The following is a 19,877-nucleotide window of genomic DNA, read 5'->3' on the forward strand; positions in this document are numbered from 1 at the left end:
AAATCTTTAGGACATATTTCTTATTATACTGTGTTCTTGAACCAACATAGACTTTAACTGAAAGTAAGAACTCTGCAGAATCTCAACTTTAATTTATTATGAATATATAATCATATTCCTTTTTAAAGTGCCTGCCACGGCTATAATTAATGTTAAGTGGGAAAAAAAGAATATACATGCAATTTCAAGCATTTACATTTTGCTGGTTCATGTTTCTCTGACTGTATGCATTGGAAAAAGAATATCTAGTTATAGAGGGGTAGCTAGAGCAAGTTGTTTTCCCTCCCGTTAAGTGTTCCTTTACACAAGTTCCCCAGGTAGGGCTAGAAGGCAAGCAAACCTTAATGTTGCCTCCTATCCTCTGGAGGCCAAGGAGCGAAATGGGGAGGCTCTTAGCCAAAGACGTCTGCGATTTCTTACCCAGCCAAACTTTAATGAGTATCACAAATGGAAAAATTCTTAGAAAACTAGCTCTTTTCCATGTTGCCAAAGGAGACAGAGCATCACCTTCTTGGGATCCTCAGAAAAACAAAAGCAGCAGCCCTGGAGCTGAGCAAGTCCTGTCACCTGAGGATATCTAAAAACTAGTCTTCATTTCATATTCTTAATAACTTTGGGAATTAAATATACTTATGCACTGTAAACAGGTTGCAGCAGCCAGCTTTATTAGTTGCTAAAGGCTATATATAGAATTGAACTACTTTTAGATACCAGGAAAAGAAAGACCCTTGATTTCCTTCCTTCCAGAATAAAAGTTTTAATTTAATGCAAATTAGCTCTTTAAGACCTGGTTCAACATTTACCTTTCAAAACAATCTTCTAAAAAAATAAAAATTAAATACCCAAAATACACACTTACTACAATTATTGCCTATAACACAAAATTATGTATCTCTATACCTCTTCTTATACTTATTAATCATGTTTTTAAAAGAAGCAATTGGAAGCCAGTTAGAGTGCAAAAATCTATTGCATTGAGTTGATATTGTTTCTAAAGTGCCTAGAATAGCACTAAATACACAACAGGCATTACAAATATGCTTTCTAAATAAACCTTTATTTTTACTTTATATTTCTCACATTTTAATGAGCAATTATATGTATAAAGCTGTATTCATCCATCTGTCTTTTCAGATAAACATTCTAAATTATAAGCATCTTTGATCAAGAATAAAAATAGTTACACTTTATTGTGTTAGATAAGAACAATCTAATTAGAAACCAGCCTCTTGTTTAGTCAAGAACTCAAGAGACCAAAAAAATCTGTTCTGTCTTTTGTAGGAAGAAATATATATATAAATATATATGAATATATGTGTTACATATGTTTTACACTTATTAGATATGTTTATATGTTATATGTAAATATATATATACTTATATACAAATAAACACATTTACATATAACAGTAATAGAGAAAAGAAGGCAAGCACAAAGGAACAAATTATAAATGTGGTTGAAATTATTTTACTCTTTTGGGCAAAGTTATGATAGATATTTTGGAGAGCAAAGATAAAGTAAATTAATTCATACTGAACTTTATATAATCAGAAAACATTATATCAATATATATTTCGATGTTTTATATCATTAACAAAATAATTAACAAAAATAATGTATCTTTGCAATAATGTACGTTCAATGTAAGTTTTTTTCACACATTAGTTCCCCCTCAAAATTTTTTCAAATAACTTTTTTCTTATAATTAGAAATAAACAGTAAGTACCAAGACTATTTCTAACAAGGAATTGTTTCATTACTTTGAGCTTCTCAAATAATGACCTCTACTGGAAAAATCATTTCGAAAATATTTCTTACCACATTAATCATTAATAAAACAATATGCCAAAAGATCTCATAAATGTTTCCCACATTCAGTATTGTTTTAAACCCAACTTTCAGATGTTAGCCTATAATTCATCTCTTTCCTCACTTTCACACTTAACACAAACCTTTGAATGTAGGAAACCACTTTCTAATGTCCGTTCTAATTAAGTAATCTGATTGTGTTGAAATATAAATGCTTAAGTAGTTCTATTCAGTAATGTATTAATGAATAGGAAATAACGTAACATGGGAATCATGTTGCCATATATGCCACTGTCACATTACGTTCACGATAAAACTCCTCTGTATGGACTAACTTTCAGTATTTTGGCTACACAATCATGCCATCAACATTTTAACTAACCATTCTGACAAGATAAAAATATTAATTGATTACAATGAAATCAATTCCTTTCTTTCCTATTCCCCATCCACTCTGGTATATACCCACCTCCCAAAGAGAATGTCCTTTGCGGTTCATCAAATGACTGGGTTAAACTGATTTAAAAATAATTTACACAGACTATTGCTTTTCCTTCTCTAGTTAACATATGGCATACAACCTAAGCCAGTTCTTTGCAATGATCCACATTATTTAATGAAGACTTTCATTTATACAAAACAATTATAGTGGTGAACACTAACACAAGCTTTGCACATACCAATGATTATCTGAAGTATTCTCTGTGTAGTAACTGACTAAATATGACCACCCTGTGAAAGAGATTCTATTTTTACCCTCATCATACAGTTTAGGAAACTGAGGCACAAAGAAGTAAATAACTTGATCAAGATTACATATACTTAGCAAAAGGCAGAGCCAAAAATTATATTGAGCCCACTTTCCAGAGCCCATAATCTAAATTACTACATCTTATGCTATTTTCCATGGATTACAAAACAATTCAAATATAGATTTACATAAAATATAATTTCTATATTACATTGTGTATTTATCTAAGTTTTGTTTATTTTTGGTAAATTACAGTCTGAGTGGCATCTATATGTACACTTAGTATGAATCTTTATGGAAACTTACCTACCAGTTAACTTTTCTCATCTTTGTGGGACACACAAAATGTTAATCCTTCTAAGTCACCAAGTTTCTCTAGCACCTTTATCCTATAGTGTTTTCTGTGTTTGCTCATCTGTACCCTACTTTTCACTCTTATTTTCCCCTCAAATTTTTCACTGAGACTTCTGGAACCTCTATTTTACAGTAAACAATCTTTCCGGGACACCTGGGTGGCTCAACGGTTTAGGGCCTGCCTTCAGCCCAGGGCCTGATCCTGGAGTTCCGGGATCGAGTCCCACATCGGGCTCCCTGCATGGAGTTGCTTCTCCCTCTGCCTGTGTCTCTACCTCTCTCTCTTTCTGTGTTTCTCATTAATAAATAAAATCTATAAAAAAAAAAATCTTTCCTGTCTATTTTATCACGTTTTTGAAGGAGGCCACCATCACTTTATCTTAACTGAATTTATATGGCTTCATGGGTAGCACCAAGATGATTTTGCCCATAATTTCTTAGCTCATTTCCGAAAGTAAAGTTGGCACCTTTCTTGAAAACCATTAGAATTTCCAATCCATTACACCTCCAGTCTCAAGTAAAACCATCTCTACTTGGAGACTCACACCATCTCACTAGTTCTTCCCTGCTTTACCCTTCCTTGTCATTAATAACTATAAATGACATTCTCTTTCCACAATATAAATGACTTTATTTAATGAGCTGAATTCAATTTAAATGAGTAACTGCATACAAGCAACAAATCTAAACAAATACAAACTTCAATTTTCATCCATCCTTGCTACTAAATATGCTTTGTCATATATTTCCTCCCCATATCCGACTGCTTGAGCTTGAGCATGTTCAGAGCTTTCTGATCACTTAGAGTTGTTAAGAATAAGGTTTTTTTAGGATTTTAAGACTGTTTCAAGTTAATTTATATCCTAATACAGCCCTGTATCAAAACTGTAATTTCTTATTCAGCTCAAAGATTCCCTGATCACTCCAACTTAGGACTGAGGAACTTGTACTGAAAAGAGAAAAATGATTCTTTTTTTTTTTCACTTGTCTTCTGTCTTCCTCATAGGTCTTCCTTCTAGATTAGGGCAGGGATATGAAAAGAAATTACAGAAAAAAATAGGCCAAGTCTTATATGACTGGTGACTTATATGCGCCAGGTGCCTAAATATTAGATTTTTAAATTGGGGTTCATTAATGAATTATTTGGACTATGGGGACACCCCATACTACACAGCTTATTGACAAAAGCATTTTGTTATTTGCACTCTGACTACTTACCTCTCTTCACATCTGTTTCTGTCTTTGGTGGAACATTTGAATTTTTTTTTGGTCTTAATACCAGGTCCTATTGTGGTAGAAAGTAGCCATCTTATGAAGGATCCCATTATCCTTCTACCCCATCAACCTGTTCCATGGGAAGCTCATGCAGCTTTCACAAATCAAACTAGATGTATCAGCCACTCCTACCTAGACCCCTTTCCACTGCCCTGACTTAGGGTAAGTCTAACCATGCTTCTGCCATCCAAATTTATTAGACAGGAAGCAAATATCTAATTCATTGATTATGCAGTCTTCATATTTCAAGAGATACACATTAATTTCTCTCTCCTTCCTTGTTTTACATCTGTTCTATGGGACCACCTTCTGATTTAGATGCTGAATAAATATCTAAACATGGACATACCATTGGCTCCTTCTTTGAGTCATTGCTTTGGGTTCACCTTCATTTAGAAGGTGATTTAGAAGAGGCACACCCTTCCCTCTTCCAGAGAGTAAAAACCTACATATAGCACTCCCTACAGCTGAAGTTCTGTTGATGCCTTTCTGGCCATGTCTTACACTCAAAGTGATGATTCACTGTGGCAAAACTGATAGTACCTCAATTTTCACTTAGTAAGTCTGTGGTGAGTATGTCTAGCACTTCCCCATAGAATGTGGGGATATTTATCACCAATGGTACTATGGTTTGGGGCTTTAAGTAGTACTTTGAATCAAGAATGCAAATTTCATTTCTTATCTTTTATATTCCCCCTTTTTTGGCCTCCCTTATTTACTGAAGTTTTCAATACCTGATTCACATTCTACCTTCTGAAGACCTGTTAACATTATCATTCTTGGTGCATTCATTTATTAAATACTTACTGAAGGCCCATTGTGTTCAAAGCATTACAAATGCAGTGGTAAACCAGACTGAAATATCCTTAAAGGGGCTTATATAGAGTGATATTAAGCAAGATAAATAAATGAGATATACAGCATCCAAAATATACCCTTCTGGTTTTCTATTGCTGTTATTTTTCTCAGTGGCCAATAACTGAATTTATCCTTGAGTCCTATTTCTTTCCCCCACCATAAGGTTCTGTTAATACTGCTTTTGTATGGTTTTTATTCTCTGTTATTTTAATTCTTGCTACCATTACCACAGTCTGAAGTACACCCTTGTAATCTCATTACAGAATTATTATAACATTCTTAATCTCTTTTTCCATGCAGTATTCTTCTAGTTATCACTTGAAGCACACAAATATAATCATATAAATCATGTGCTTAAAATGTGTTTGTTCTCATTCATTCATTCAAGAAATATATATTGAGGAACTCATATAACAGGTATTTATTTGTAGATCTTTCGCTGTAATAGTGAACAAAAGAGGCAAAGTCTCTCACCATACAGAGTTTTTATTCCAGTAGAAGAACACAAACAATAAACACATAGGGGCAAGAAAAGAATACTGGGGGCTCATGGATGACTTGTTAAAACAGCATTTTAAGAGAAACCCAAAGAAAATGAGGGAGTAAACCATGGAGATATATGAGGAGGGAGCATGGCAAGCAGAAGGAATAACAGCAAGTCCTTGCCTGGGTAAAATGTAGCAAATTGTTGGTACAACTGAAATGGAAGGAGCTATGGAAAAATTAAAAAGTAGAGGAGTTCCTAAAAGTACCTGGAACCTAAGAGAAGGGCCTTAGAAACTACTCCATTGGCTTTGGGGATTTTATCCTGATGGGAAACCAACAGTGATTTAAGCCTAGATAAATTTAAGCCTAAATTTATCCTGTTTGGTTCACTGAGCATGTGCATGTGAGAAAGGATAGCGGCTTTGACCAGACTGGTAGTTTTGTAGGATATGTGAGAACTGGTTGGATTCTAGATAAATTATGAAGGTGGAACCTACAAAATGACTTTGGATCTTGATTTTTTTGAAATAGTAGCCATGAACTGATACGGGGAAAACTGCAAGAAATCTATAGAGTAACAAAGAAAATCAGAAGCTCGGTTTTTAACTTGTTATGTTTTAAATTCCTTTTTTAATGTATACAAGGATATGTTGGGATACACAAGTCTGAAGTTCAGGGAAGTGCCAGTCTACAGATGTAAAAACATTCCATTATTAGAGTCTAAATGGCATTTGAACTGTAAAATAGGTTAGGATTACCAAGGGAGTAAATGTAGTAGGAAACACTGCAAGACCCACAGAAATGATCCATCCAACAGTGGCCTCTCAGTTTCCTGGTTTCACCAGTTCCCAGCTTCATTCCCTTGGTACTTAACCCATTTCCATGACCACAATCTGGGTCTTATTATCACTTGGAAATGTTTTGGTCCTGAAATGCTTATTAAATTAAGCATCTTAGTCTCTCACCATAATCTCCTACTCCTTTTCCTACACCCACTGTACCTGTTTTTCAAGTTTATTGAGAACTTTGAATCCTCTGTTTTATCAATCTCTTCCTATTTTCACTGCAATTCTTATTCAGCTTAGACTCTTAGATTCAGCTAATATTCTCAATTATCTTGTCCCACGGGGCCTTCTATAGCAATGGTCGGTCAGAATAACTCGAAACTAAAATGGTTGTAGGCATTTTCCTTTCCAATGCCTGAGCTACAGGGCACCGCTGGAAGTAAAAGAAAACACACCTTTGAGTCACATAACCACTACAAACTCACTGCCTACAACCACAAGTGGACTCCTAACACTTTCCAGTATTCCACCTGTGGTTTACATAGTTCTCCCATAACCCATAATGGCTAGATAAATCTTCTCTATTCTTGAGATACCTTATCCCATGATTCTGCTACTATCAGCTAATTAGCTCCTTTACACTTTGTGAGGAAAATAGAAACCATTAAATGGAAATTTTCAACTTCTTAAGATCTCCACCTATGAATGTTTTTAGAAACATATTTTTAAAAAGAATCTTTTCTTTCTCACTCATTTCACATTTGAGGACACACTGCTCTTTCTCTATAACAAACCCTGGAGTCCATCTTTTTTTTAAAGATTTTATTTATTTATTCATGAGAAACACACAGAGAGACAGAGAGAAGCAGAGGGAGAAGCAGTCTCCAGGCAAGGAGCCCGACATGGGACTCGATCCCAGGTCTCCAGGATCACTCCTTGGGCTGAAGGTGGCACTAAACCGCCAAGTCATCAGGGCCACCCGAGTCCATCCTTTTTTCCTCACTTTGTGCTCTAGCAATTAATTTCTCTTTTCTCAGTAAATTCTTCTCCCTTTTTATGTGCTTTCCATATGTTTCAACACACTCAGCCTCATATCCTATATTAGCTATTGCTCCCTCCCACTTCTTTCATAATTGAGCTGTTGGAGATTATTTTCTATAGCCACAGAATCCAATTCTTTTCTATTTCATCTTTCAGGTCACCGGAAATTTGATTCTAACTAAATTAACTCCACTAAAATTACTCTAACCTAAATCACTCACTATCCTCTTGTCGCTAAATAAAAATGGGCACTCTGTTCTTCTTGAACTCCCAACATCATGAAACTGATAGAAATTCTTTAACCACCTTCTCTTGACCTTAGTAATTTGGATTCCACATTCTCCTGGTATTCCTTCCTTGTACTCATCTCTTATTTTGTCTTTTTCGAGGCATACTCTCCCATGATGTTTCCCTTTCCTCTGATCTTTACTTAAATGTTTTTCTTCCTCTGAACTTTATTACGTACTCTCTTATTTTCTCACTTGGACTACTACTACTACTACTTCTTGGAGGGGACATCATCAACTCCAATGGCTTCAATTACTAACCATTCTACATGTCCAAAACAATGGCTATAAATGAGATCTTACCTTTAAATTCCAAAATCACTCATATATTCCCAACTTAGCTCAATTTAATGTGTTAAAAACTGACCTCATCATCCCCATTTCAAAAGTGTTCTACCTCACAGAATTCTTGCCTCTACATATGGAACTTTATTCCACTCAATGGCCAAACCAGAAAGTTCAAAGGTCAGCCTTGACTTCTCAGTAAGTCTCACACTCTTCCCTCTAAACAATCCCTTATTCTTAAGTATTCACTAGGTCCTTATTATCTCATCAATCAGTCCATTCTTCTCCATTCTCACTGTCACTCTATAGGTTCATATCAATCATTCAGTGTGTTATTCAAAATGTTGATGTTCTCTTCTGGTATACTGCCCTCGGTTAGTTTTATAATTCAGTGGGGTAGACACACATACACACACATTGAAATTACCATTTTTATTATCTTTCTTTTGGATGACTACAAGAGCCTTTCACTTGTCTCTTTCCTTTAGATTATTATCTAAATCACTCTAGTAGAGTCGAAAGAAAGAAAGAAGAACGAAAGAAAGAAAGAAAGAAAGAAAGAAAGAAAGAAAGAAAGAAAGAAGAAAGAAAGAAAGAAAGAAAGAAAGAAAGAAAGAAAGAAAGAAAGAAAGAAAGAAAGAAGAAAGAAAGAGAAAGGGCTTTTAAAGGAGAGAGCTGATTAAGACTCTAATGGTTCCTCATTCTTAGTATAGAGAATAAATTCCATGAAATATCTCATGTCCTTGCCCCAGCCTAAACTAGCCTTCTGTTTTCACCACTAGCTCCCACACTCCAGCTTATTTCATACTCTAGCCACAGTAATTTATATTTTCTTTTTTGACCTATGTATACACTGTTTCCTCTGCTTGAAATGCTATGCCCCACTTTCCTCAGTTAGCAAAGTTCCACTTAGCCTATAATTACCAAGTTAGACAGCATTTCCTTCTATTCATCTTCTTTGAGTTCACTCCCCAAAACTGGATTATATGGATTCTCTTTCTTATTTTCATTTTATCCTGTGTTTACATTGTAATTATTTTACCAACCTGTCTACTATATTGCAAGATTCTGAAAGGAGAAACTATGTATTTTATATCCCTCTATTTCCAAATCCTAAACAAATGTCTAGCACATAGTGTACCCTCAAATACACACTAAATTTTAAATAAACAGAGGAATGAAAGTAAGTAATATAGCAACATAAGGTCTAGGTTGAGAGAAATTATATCAGATCGCAATTCAGATTTGCATTTTTTATTACCTTACCTTTTGCAGCAAATAAGTAAAACATTGGGGTTTTTTGAATAATCAATTAAAATTGGTTTTGGAGACTTTTTTTAATTTTAAGACCATTTACAATTTGAAAAATGTATAATCTGGTCTAAACAGCACCCTTGGGAAAATAAATTTGTTTCAAATTCTGTGGAGTGTTTACCCAAATTGCTAAGAATCATCAGGAAGACATTAAAATGAGAACAGAAAGTACAAAAATATGGAATGTACAATTCTGGTTCCTCAACGGGAAAAAAAATAATAGAGCTAGAGAATGTTCAGGACAGTATACATATCAAACCCAAGGATGGGAATTAGATGAGTATTCACTTATTCACCACATTTTAGAAATAAAAAGAACCATTTGGATAAAGGAAAAAGAACATTTATAAGCACTAAGTTCTATAAGAAGCAAATTTATAGATCTTATTATTCCAAAGTAACAAACAGAAAAACAAATAGAGAAGGAGCTGCATAGCTCCAATGGCATTATTGCTATTGGTTCTGGATGAGGCAATGAGGTAAACATCCAAACACTGATAATAGCACTCTGAACTAATATGACACTTCCACATTGAACCAATGTGTATGTTATAGTGAGAAATATTCAGAAATGTGTTTCATGTGGTCTAGGGTTTGTCCACATTACTCTTTCTTAAATTTTGTCCAAGTTGACTCTTACAAAGAATCAGAAATGATAAGAAAGTATATAGCTGACTAATACTTAGACATTTCTTACACCAAATTACAAAGAAAAACCTTCCTCGTTGTATCTTTTAGTCTGTATGGGCCTGTTGTCATTAAACTTAAGTTCTGTGGCCAAGCTGAGCTACTAAATACCAGTTGTAGATTGAGAACCAGCCCGCAGTCTGGGACAAATCCTGGCTCCTGATGGATGGATCAACACTTCTGAGTCTCTGGTTCTTGGGCAAAAGACTTGACAGTGATCTATCACATGGACCTACAAACCCACAGCTCTCCAGTACCAAGTACAGCTAGTATATCTGACTAGGATGTTTATGTCTTGTGCCCCAGATTTCAGTATTCAAAATCCTCTTGACTATCTGAAGCTGTGTTGTTTATACCTTATCCTGGCCTTCTTAACTGTTGGCTGAAAACTCATCACCCTGATACCTTATAGTTCACCAGTTTTTTAGACATTTTAATGTTATTATTTAAAATTCAAAACACCATGCATGGATGTTGTACTTTGACAAATGGTTTATCTGCAACTATAGAAATGATCATATGGTTCTTATTTTTTCTTTTATTAATGTGGTAGGTCATGTTGATTGATTTGCAAATGTTAAATCACCTTTACAACCCAGGAATAAATCTCACTTCATTGTGGTGAATGATTTTTTAATGTATTCTTGGATTTGGTTTGCTAATATTTTGTTGAAATTATTTGCATTCATGTTCATCAGGGATATTGGCCTATAGTTCTCTTTTTACTTAAAATGTTTTAAGAGTTTTTATCTGGTTTGGTATCAGTGTAATGCTGGCCTTATAGAAAGAGTTTGGAAGTTTTCCTTCTCTATTTTTTGGAATAGTTTGAGAATAGATATTAACTCTCTTTAAATGTTTGGTAGAATTTGTCTGTGAAGCCATCTGGCCCTGGACTTTTGCCTTTTGGTAGATCTTTTATTACTGATTCAATTTCTTTGCTAGTTATTGGTCTGTTAAGGTTTTCTATTTCTTCCATTTCACTTTTAGTAGTCTATAGTTTTCTAGGAATTTACCTATTTCTTCTGGGTTTCCCAATTTGTTGACATTTAGTTTTTTATAGTATTCTCTTATGACTATTTTTATTTCTATGGTACTGGTTGTTATTTCTACTCTCTTATAAGTGATTTTCTTTATTTGGGGTATTTTTCTTTTTAATAAATCTGGGTAGAGGTTTATCAATTTTATTAATATTTTCAAAGAACCAGTTCCTAGTTTCATTGATCTGTTCTATTTTTTTCTAGATCATTTATTTCTGCTCTAATTGTTATTAATTTCTTCCTTCTTCTAGCTTTGGGTTTCATTTGTTGTCCCTTTTCTAGCTTCCTTTTTTTTTTAAGATTATTTATTTTTATTCATGACAGACTCAGAGAGAGAGAGAGAGAGGCAGAGACACAGGCAGAAGGAGAAGTAAGCTCCATGTGGGGCACCTGACATGGGACTCGATCCCGGGTCTCCAGGATCAGGCCCTGGGTTGAAGGTGGTGCCAAACCTCTGGGCCACCGGGGCTGCCCCCTTTTCTAGCTTCTTTAGGTGTAATGTGAAATTGTTTGAGATATTTCTTGCTTCTTAAGGTAGGCTTGTATTGCAATATATTTCCTGATGCACCCCAATGTTTACAGCAGTATTATCTATAATAGCCAAAGGAAATATGGGATATATACACACATGACACACAGAGATACACACACACTCTGGAATTATTACTCAGCCATAAAGAATAATGAAATCTTACCATTTCCAACAACATGGATGGAGTTAGAAAGTATTATGCTAAGCAATATAAGTCAGTTGGAGAAAGACAAATGCCATATGATTTCACCTATACGTGGACTTAAGAAACAAAACAAATGAGCAAAGAAAAAAAAAAGAGAAGCAAACCAGGAAACACACTCTTAACTATAGAGAACAAACTGATGATTACTAGAGGGGAAGTGGGCGAGGGATGAGTTAAATAGGTGATGGGGGGGATCCTTGGTGGCTCAGCGGTTTAGCACCTGACTTTGGCCTAGGAAATGATCCCAGAGTCCCAGGATCGAGTCCCACATCGGGCTCCCTGCATGGAGCCTGCTTCTCCCTCTGCCTGTGTCTCTACCTCTCTCACTCTCTCTTTTTCTCTGTCTCTCATTAATAAGTAAATAAAATCTTTAAGAAAAAAAATAGGTGATGGGGGTTAAGGAGGGCACTTGTGAGCATCAGGTGTTGTATGAAAGTGTGGAATCACTTTATTGTACACTTGACACTAATATAACACTGTATGTTAACTGGAATTTGAATAAAAACTTAAGAAAATTTAAAACACTATGGCAAATGGTATATAGAAAAGCACTAATTTAACTCAGTGATATTCTTTCTCTTTAGATTTTAATTAATTATTTTCTTTCACTTTATTTTTATATGTAAAGGTATGCTATGTTTTTACACTGGAGATTAACTTATCCAATTTTTGCAAATGAAAAATCATATGCTAAATGTAGTCTATGTCTGATACAATTTTTCAAAGGCAGTTTTAAGGTAATATTAAACGTAATATTTTTCTAATATTTTTCTATTTTTCTGTCATCCAAATGATGACAGAAGGGTTTTTTCTTAAGATAACTGTGCTTTAGAAAAATCTGTAAATTCTATTTACTGAACCAATTAATTTTCAGTTTCTGAAGATAAAAATCCTTCTTGAAATCCTTTTCAGAGGAAGAAAGACATCATAAAACCTGAATTGCCCCTGAAAAATCATAAATGAATGATTCTCCCATTCATTATCAGTACATTATTAGTACATCATTGAGACTACTTGAGTTTTCAAAAAAAAAGTTAACTAACATTTATTGTTAAAAATATTAATGTAAGCTATATTCTTGGAGATCCTCAAATTTATTCTTACCAGGCATGCAAATTTACTTATAATGAATTTGCAAATGTACACGTTTTATACATATATACTACTTAAAATAATACAAACTTCACTTCCTTTTCATGCTTCAGAAATAATATGTACCCACAGAAAATAATCCATTATTTAAATATGCCATTTATATTACTGAGATTTCTGTTAAACTGGTCAAGAAATTATTTCACAGCTATGCACCATTGTGGTGGCATTGTGAGGTGCCATTCCTTCAGCCCTTTATATATTCTGTATAATGAGAGGAAAAATATAGGACCCTAAATTTCTTACCAATAAAAATTTCATCATAGGATGGTTTTAATAATATATTACAAATACTTATACAAAAAACATAACTGTAGAAATGGACAATAGTATTTAGATGATCTATCATATAGATATTTTTTAAATAAAGGAAAATTATTCAAATGGATTTAGGTTATAATTAATGTAATCGCACTTTCAGTTTTCTAGGTTGGGGGAAATCAATAGCTTCATTCAAAGTCTTATTCTTAAAAAAATAAAAGTTTTATTCTTGAATGTCTGAAGTAACACTAGATCCTACTACCATTTCACCTCTACTTAGACGGCTTTATATAAGTTTTATACTGGACTAAAAAATGATTTTATTACATAGCTTTTCAAGTAATACGTTTTAGATATCTCTTTAACAATGGGCAGTGCTAAATTTATGTGTACTGTTAACCCCCTAATTAGATTGCCTAAGGTCACATATCCTGAAATTTGCATGATGTTTCTCACTCTGCAAAAAGGTAAAAAATAAGCACAGTCTGAATTTCAGAAATGTAGGCAATAGTATAAAAATATCCAACATCATGGTAGGACATGGCCAAGAAAGAATCTTTATTTCACAATATTATAAACTACACACACACACACACACACACTTCACTTTTACCTATTGGGAATAAAGTTGATGAAGCTTGCCTTCTGTACACCAACTTTCCTTTCTGTGATCTTTTTTCCTTTCAAGAAGTTTCTTCAACAACTAGATTTTATACCCATTTAATCTTTCATATTTGGAAAATGTTTTCTTGAAAGGATATGATTAACTTATTTTAATACATAAATAATGAATAAGATTTTATCACCCCTTGTGGAAGAAAGGTATTTAATTTTTTATTTGAACCAGGGACAAATCCTTTTAAAACCAATTGATCTCTAATTGTGGAATTCTTTTAGGAATCTGTGGACACGTGAAGGTGGAATTTTGAAGGAAATGGATTTACTCTTCTAATAAAAGTTGAATGCTATGCACAAACACCATCCCAGGCAGGTGAGTGAAATTACATCACATAAGCAGTCACCTACAGTACTTAAATAGAGGGCTGGCCATAAATCTTGTCACAATATACTGGCTGGTTGACTTAACATTTCATCTTGCTTTATGCTGTAACGTAATAGGTTCAGGGTCTAAATATAAGCAGCTATCTGAAGACAATACCTTTTTTTCCCTACATAAATTCAGAGAATGAAAATAAAAGGAAGGCAAAAGACTAAATATATGCTGTTTAGCCTATTTTAGAAGCAACTTGATGATTAGACAACATCATGAGACACAGGAAGGAGACAGGAGAGAAAGAGATCCCATTGAAAGTTATCTTTTTAACATCTCACTGGTGTTTTAATGTGATTATGAACTTCACCTAGTTACCCAGCTAAAATTGACAACATTGGGCTCTGTGTGTTCACCATTAAACCTCACTCACAGTGCTAAGTGAAAAGCAAACAGTGATACAAATTTATGCATTGACTCTCTGTTGAAATAGATTAAATCTTACTACTTTAGATATACACCATGAACTCATGTTTATATTTCAATGTTATCTTAATATTTTCTGAAAGCAGATAATCACAGAGAGAACTAAGATGTTCCAATACTAGACTATCAATCTCTTTTTATTGCTTAAAAATAACAAACCTTTAAAATTTTAGAATACTTTCTCTTATTTTCCAGAAGATCCCTGGATAAAGTAGAAAAGAATAGTAATATCAAGAATAAACACTGTTGATAAAATGGGCCAATAAAATCATTTTTCTCAGTAACTAGAAAATATATTGCAACCCAAATCACACATTCATATGTAAAATGCTAAACCCTCAAGTTCCAAAAGTTATGGTGTAGCCCATAGGACATAGAGTATTTACATATTCTAATGAAGATTTTATTCTTATTCTTAGAGTCAATACATGGAGACAAATTTTGTACGAGGTATTAAAACTTTTTAAAACACCAAACAACACCTCAAATCAAGTTTATACTTTTGTATTAATTACTGCAATATCTATTTATTTCAAAAAGATATCTATATGACAAACTATATAAGTAAGTGTCTCTAATGATCTGGTGTATACATCATTCAATTAGTCAATAGTTAAATTAATGAAGAATCTAACTTACCGGCGGATCAGCCCCCTTAGAACCAGTCAGCCCTCCTGTTAGGGATTCGATATCCTGAAAAGGGGAGAGGTGTTGATTGTAAAATGCCACTCAACAGCATGGAGAATTTCCCAGTCCCATAGTGTCATAATTTCTTTAGCTACAAAGTTAGGGCACACAGCTACATTTGTTATGTTTTGTTTTGTTTTCTGACAACCTTACACACTGCAACACTATCTAAATACCTTGTATCTAAAAATCTAGATATTTTCCCTAATCCTGCCAATCTGTAAAAAGAAAAAAAATGTAAACAGACTAATGATTCTTGAAATATGCAAAAAAAAAATGGCTCTAGATAGGAAAGCAGATGTTTTGTTCTCCAAGAAGTTGAAGTGAGGACACAACAGAAGAAAAAAAAATTTTTTTAATTGCAATTTAACATATTATTTGCGAAACTATAAATCCCACAGAAAATGTTTACTCTACAAAAATTTGAATTATCTATAGTCCACTCTATTACTATACATGAAAGATAAAACTATAAACAAATGTGGATAGACAAGGTACTCTTTTACAAGGATTGATTTCTAATCTTGAATCAGTACCTACAGAAGATCATGCCTGAGTATGAAATTGTGAAAGGTATCAGAGATGGAGAAATGGGTGGTGAGTGACAGATTAGAGAGCACATGCCCAACTTACAGGTACACATACAGCTTGACAAAAGCTGTCTGCTCAAAGGCTGCTGGAGGAGTTTGGGGGCTACGCTGAAGAGTTATACTAACTGATATGAAGTTTCTTTCTTGTGACTCTAGTCACTTATTTGTTTGCATCTTTTTGAAAGGATAGGGATGAGGAATCTGGGAAATACAACTGAAGTAAGAAATCAGAGATGAAAGATATCCCAGTCAAGATTGAAGGAAGAGAAAATTAAATGCCTGTGATCAAAGAAACAGCCAATACCTTTCTAACATCAAGATCTATGCTACAAATTCATTTGGGACGATTAAGTTTCATTGTTTCCCTGGTATCTCAAAAGTGGGGAATCTTAACAAAAAACACAGGGCTGAAATGAGCATGTGAAGGCAACATTAGAGGGAGGACAGTAGAGAAGGAAGGAATGATGTGATGAAAGTTTCCATGGGAAGAAGCTGACTTTGAACAAGTACTCAATGGGTGATGAATTTCTATATGCATATTTTACCAAGGACCATAAATGATAAGGCAACCACAAGGAATGCTTGCCAAGAAAATTGTTAAGTTGTCTTCACTGGCACATATCATACATAACAATTTCCCCTATTCAGCATCCCTTTGAGGAACTTCTTCCTCTCCCTCATTCTGTCTCCAGAGGAGGCTTATAAAAATTGCTTCAAATGAGACAGAAGTCTTATGGAAAATTAAGGTAATACGGATTTGAAAAGATAGAATGGTAGAGTCCAAGTCCTTGATTCTATCATCTGAACAACATCTGAAATCGACCTTCTCCCCACCTGCAACTAACTTTAAGATACATTTTTGTTCTCAAAAACAGAAATATTCTAATTAATATGACTGCATTGTTAAGTTTATTTGTAAAAGGCTCTGCTTCTCCATCTTGTTGAGATTCTTTATTTTAGCACTATTCACACCATCAACAATAAAATCACCTAAATTGTTGATCTAACATGTTCTTTAGCATTCCTATTAAATCATCTAAGCAAGCTTATGTCCTTATATAATAAAAATAAAGCATGAAACATTTATAAACTGACAAACTTTTTTTAATCCAAAGATAAAGTATAATTTTTAAACCTGTTTTAGAATTTCATGGAATGAACTGACAAAATTAGGTAGTAAAGTGGCTTAAAATACTAGATCAACAGAAAATATAGTCATTGCACTGTTTGAAAATACACCCGTTATAATCATGACAAAAAACAAATTTCTATTTACATGAAGTGATTTCCAAGTACATTTAAATTGAAAGGAAATGATATTAAACACATTTTGCAAGTTAATACTTGCTTTTCTAAATAGAAAGACATATAAAATACATTAAAGAGAAACAATTCTGATGTCATTATCAGAGAGATAACTGAGAAGTTGATTCAGATTAAAAGCACATTAGCCATTTTTTAAATGCATTGTCGTATTTTTAAAAGTTGTATCATGAAGATTTCTTACAATCATAGATACGAAGATTTCTTGCTAATTTAGATAAATTGAACCAATTCTCAAATTCTTAAAATTTTAAGCCTTTCATGAGTTATCATCTTGAGAAAAATAAAACAAGCAGAATTTAGAAGATGAATGCAAAAGGCATTGATATTCATGATTTTTAAATGTTGAATTACAGTAAACTAGCAACTACAGCTCTAAACAGAATACAGATATACTTTTTTTTAAGATTTTTATTTATTTATTCATGAGAGACACAGAGAGAGAGAGAGAGAGGCAGAGACACAGGCAGAGGGAGAAGCAGACTCCATGCAGGAAGCCCAACGTGGGACTCGATCCCGGGTCTCCAGGATCAGGCCCTGGGCTGAAGGTGGCGCTAAACTGCTGAACCACCCAGGCTGCCCCAGATTTACATTCTTATCTTGATTATTAATTTAAATGAAAAATGATTTTTGAGCTTATGTGCTATTTTAAGTTGAAAAAAAGTGTCCTACTTGGACACATGCCCAAATTAAACATGGCTTATCTATCACTTGATGCAAAAATAAACTTTTCAGGTATGACTAATGAGCATAAATGTGCATGAATGCATTTATGTTGTAAAATTTATAGGTGAAATAAATAAATCTTTTGAGGAACACTGAACATTAAAAGTCAGTCGATTTTTTTTTTTTTTTTTTGTCAGTCGATTTTTTGATAGAGTATGTTGTCTGCAAAATATAACTGAAATCCTTAACAAATCCATCTATCTTGTTATTGAGATATCTTTTCATGTAGATAACAAAATATACCAAAATGCAAAAACATTGATTTCCTAGAGAGTTTTTTAGCTTACTATTACAATACTGTTTGACTAAGACATTTAAAACAGATTATTTATTATTTACTTATTTATTTATTTATTTATTTATTTTAATCATTCATGAGAGACACAGAGAGAGAGGCAGAGACATAGGCAGAGGGAGGAGAAGCAGGCCCGGGAGCCCGATGCGGACCCGATCCTGGGACCAGATCCCAGGACCCCAGGACCACACCCGGAGGCGAAGGCAGACTCTCAACCACTAACCCACCCTGGCATCCCCAGCCTAACTCTTGATGGAATGTTCCATCAGCCTCTTGAGAACAGAACAAGGCAGGCAGTCTTAGAAAGAGCTTCCATATAGCTGCTTCTCACTTACCTCTCTGGTGCACCAATGAGGCATGGAACTTTCCACCTTACTCTTTCCCGCCATAGATCCATCTGCAGGCAGTAAAACTGCTTAGGTGCACTGAGGAGGAATTGGCTTCTTCCCAGTTGCCTCCCCCTTCTTTTGTCTGTCATCTGGTCCATCCAACTTAATGGTGTCTGTGGGACTTAGGGACCTGGCCGGGACTAGAGTGAGGCAACTGGTGATACATCTAGGGTATACAATATAAGGAGGCATTCATTCTGAGGGTCATACAAGTGCTGACCCTGCATGGGCTGGATCCTGACAATGAGTGCCCCCTTAAATTTTGTCCCTTAGACACCATATTTTTAGAGCCCTATCAGAACAGGATTGGCATTTGTACGATCCTAGGAATGAGTGACTTCAAACTGTGTGCCCTAAGCACCCTGCTGGTCTCTCCTAGTCCTAACCTACCTAGGAACATGGAAGGCTGACACAATGGTGATTTTATTTATGCTGTGTATGTAATACATTCTTTAAATCCATCTGACTCATTTCCCAGTTGAATTTGTAAAAGTATGCCAAGCCAACTTAGTACCTGAGCATTAGAATGTGGGCTTGCTGCTGCTCAGGTACTACTGCTCCTTGCCACTAGCATTACATAGGCTCCATTATATGTGTTGCCATCATCTACACAGAACAAAATTAACTAGGGTCCTTAAAAAAAAAAAAAAAAAAAGATTTTATCCATTTATTTGAGAGAAAGAGAGTGAGTGAGAGAGCCCGAGCAGGGTGAGAGGCAGAAGGAGAGGGAGAAGCAGACTCCCCATTGAGCAGGGAGCCCAACGCAGGGCCTGATCCCAGGACCCCAGGATCGTGACCTGAGCCAAAGGCAGGTGCTTAACTGACTGAGCCACCCAGGCTCCAGGATTCTTAACTATATTAACACCTTTATTTCTTCAAAAAAAAAAAAAAATTCAGGTAATGAAAGTTTCACTTGTTCTCCAAGGTGTCAAATACCTAGGTGAGGTTAGCCAGTCCTTGACACAAGCTGTGCAAAGGCAGCCTCTTCTAATGTAGGAAAGCTCTGCTCCTTGGTAAGGCCACGGCTGGCTCATGAATCAGAAGTCTCCAGTCTTGGGAAGGTTGAGCTGCAGGTGCAGCGATTAGTGTCAGAGCTCTAAGTAGGGTGAGATTTGAGGGCAGCCAGGACCTTGGGTATTACATTAGGAGAGATTTAAAATAAACTCCACATTTTTGTAGCACTGGTGCTGTTGGTTGACCATCTGTACCCTCTCCCCATGATCCCCTGCTCTAAGAGTTGACACAATTTTTCCCTTGACAGACACTTCCA

The 19,877-nt window shown here is 34.8% G+C and overlaps 1 protein-coding gene across 1 annotated transcript in view; it reads right to left on the bottom strand.

Moving 5' to 3' along the window:
- Positions 1–19,877, bottom strand: part of PPFIA2 (PTPRF interacting protein alpha 2) — a 473,118-nt gene that overhangs the window by 374,557 nt on the left and 78,684 nt on the right. The window contains 1 exon segment of the mRNA XM_025438989.3: positions 15,237–15,290. Coding sequence (XP_025294774.3) covers positions 15,237–15,290 — 54 coding nt within the window.

This window comes from Canis lupus, chromosome 15 (genome assembly GCF_003254725.2).
Source record: "Canis lupus dingo isolate Sandy chromosome 15, ASM325472v2, whole genome shotgun sequence".
Lineage (NCBI taxonomy): Eukaryota > Metazoa > Chordata > Mammalia > Carnivora > Canidae > Canis > Canis lupus.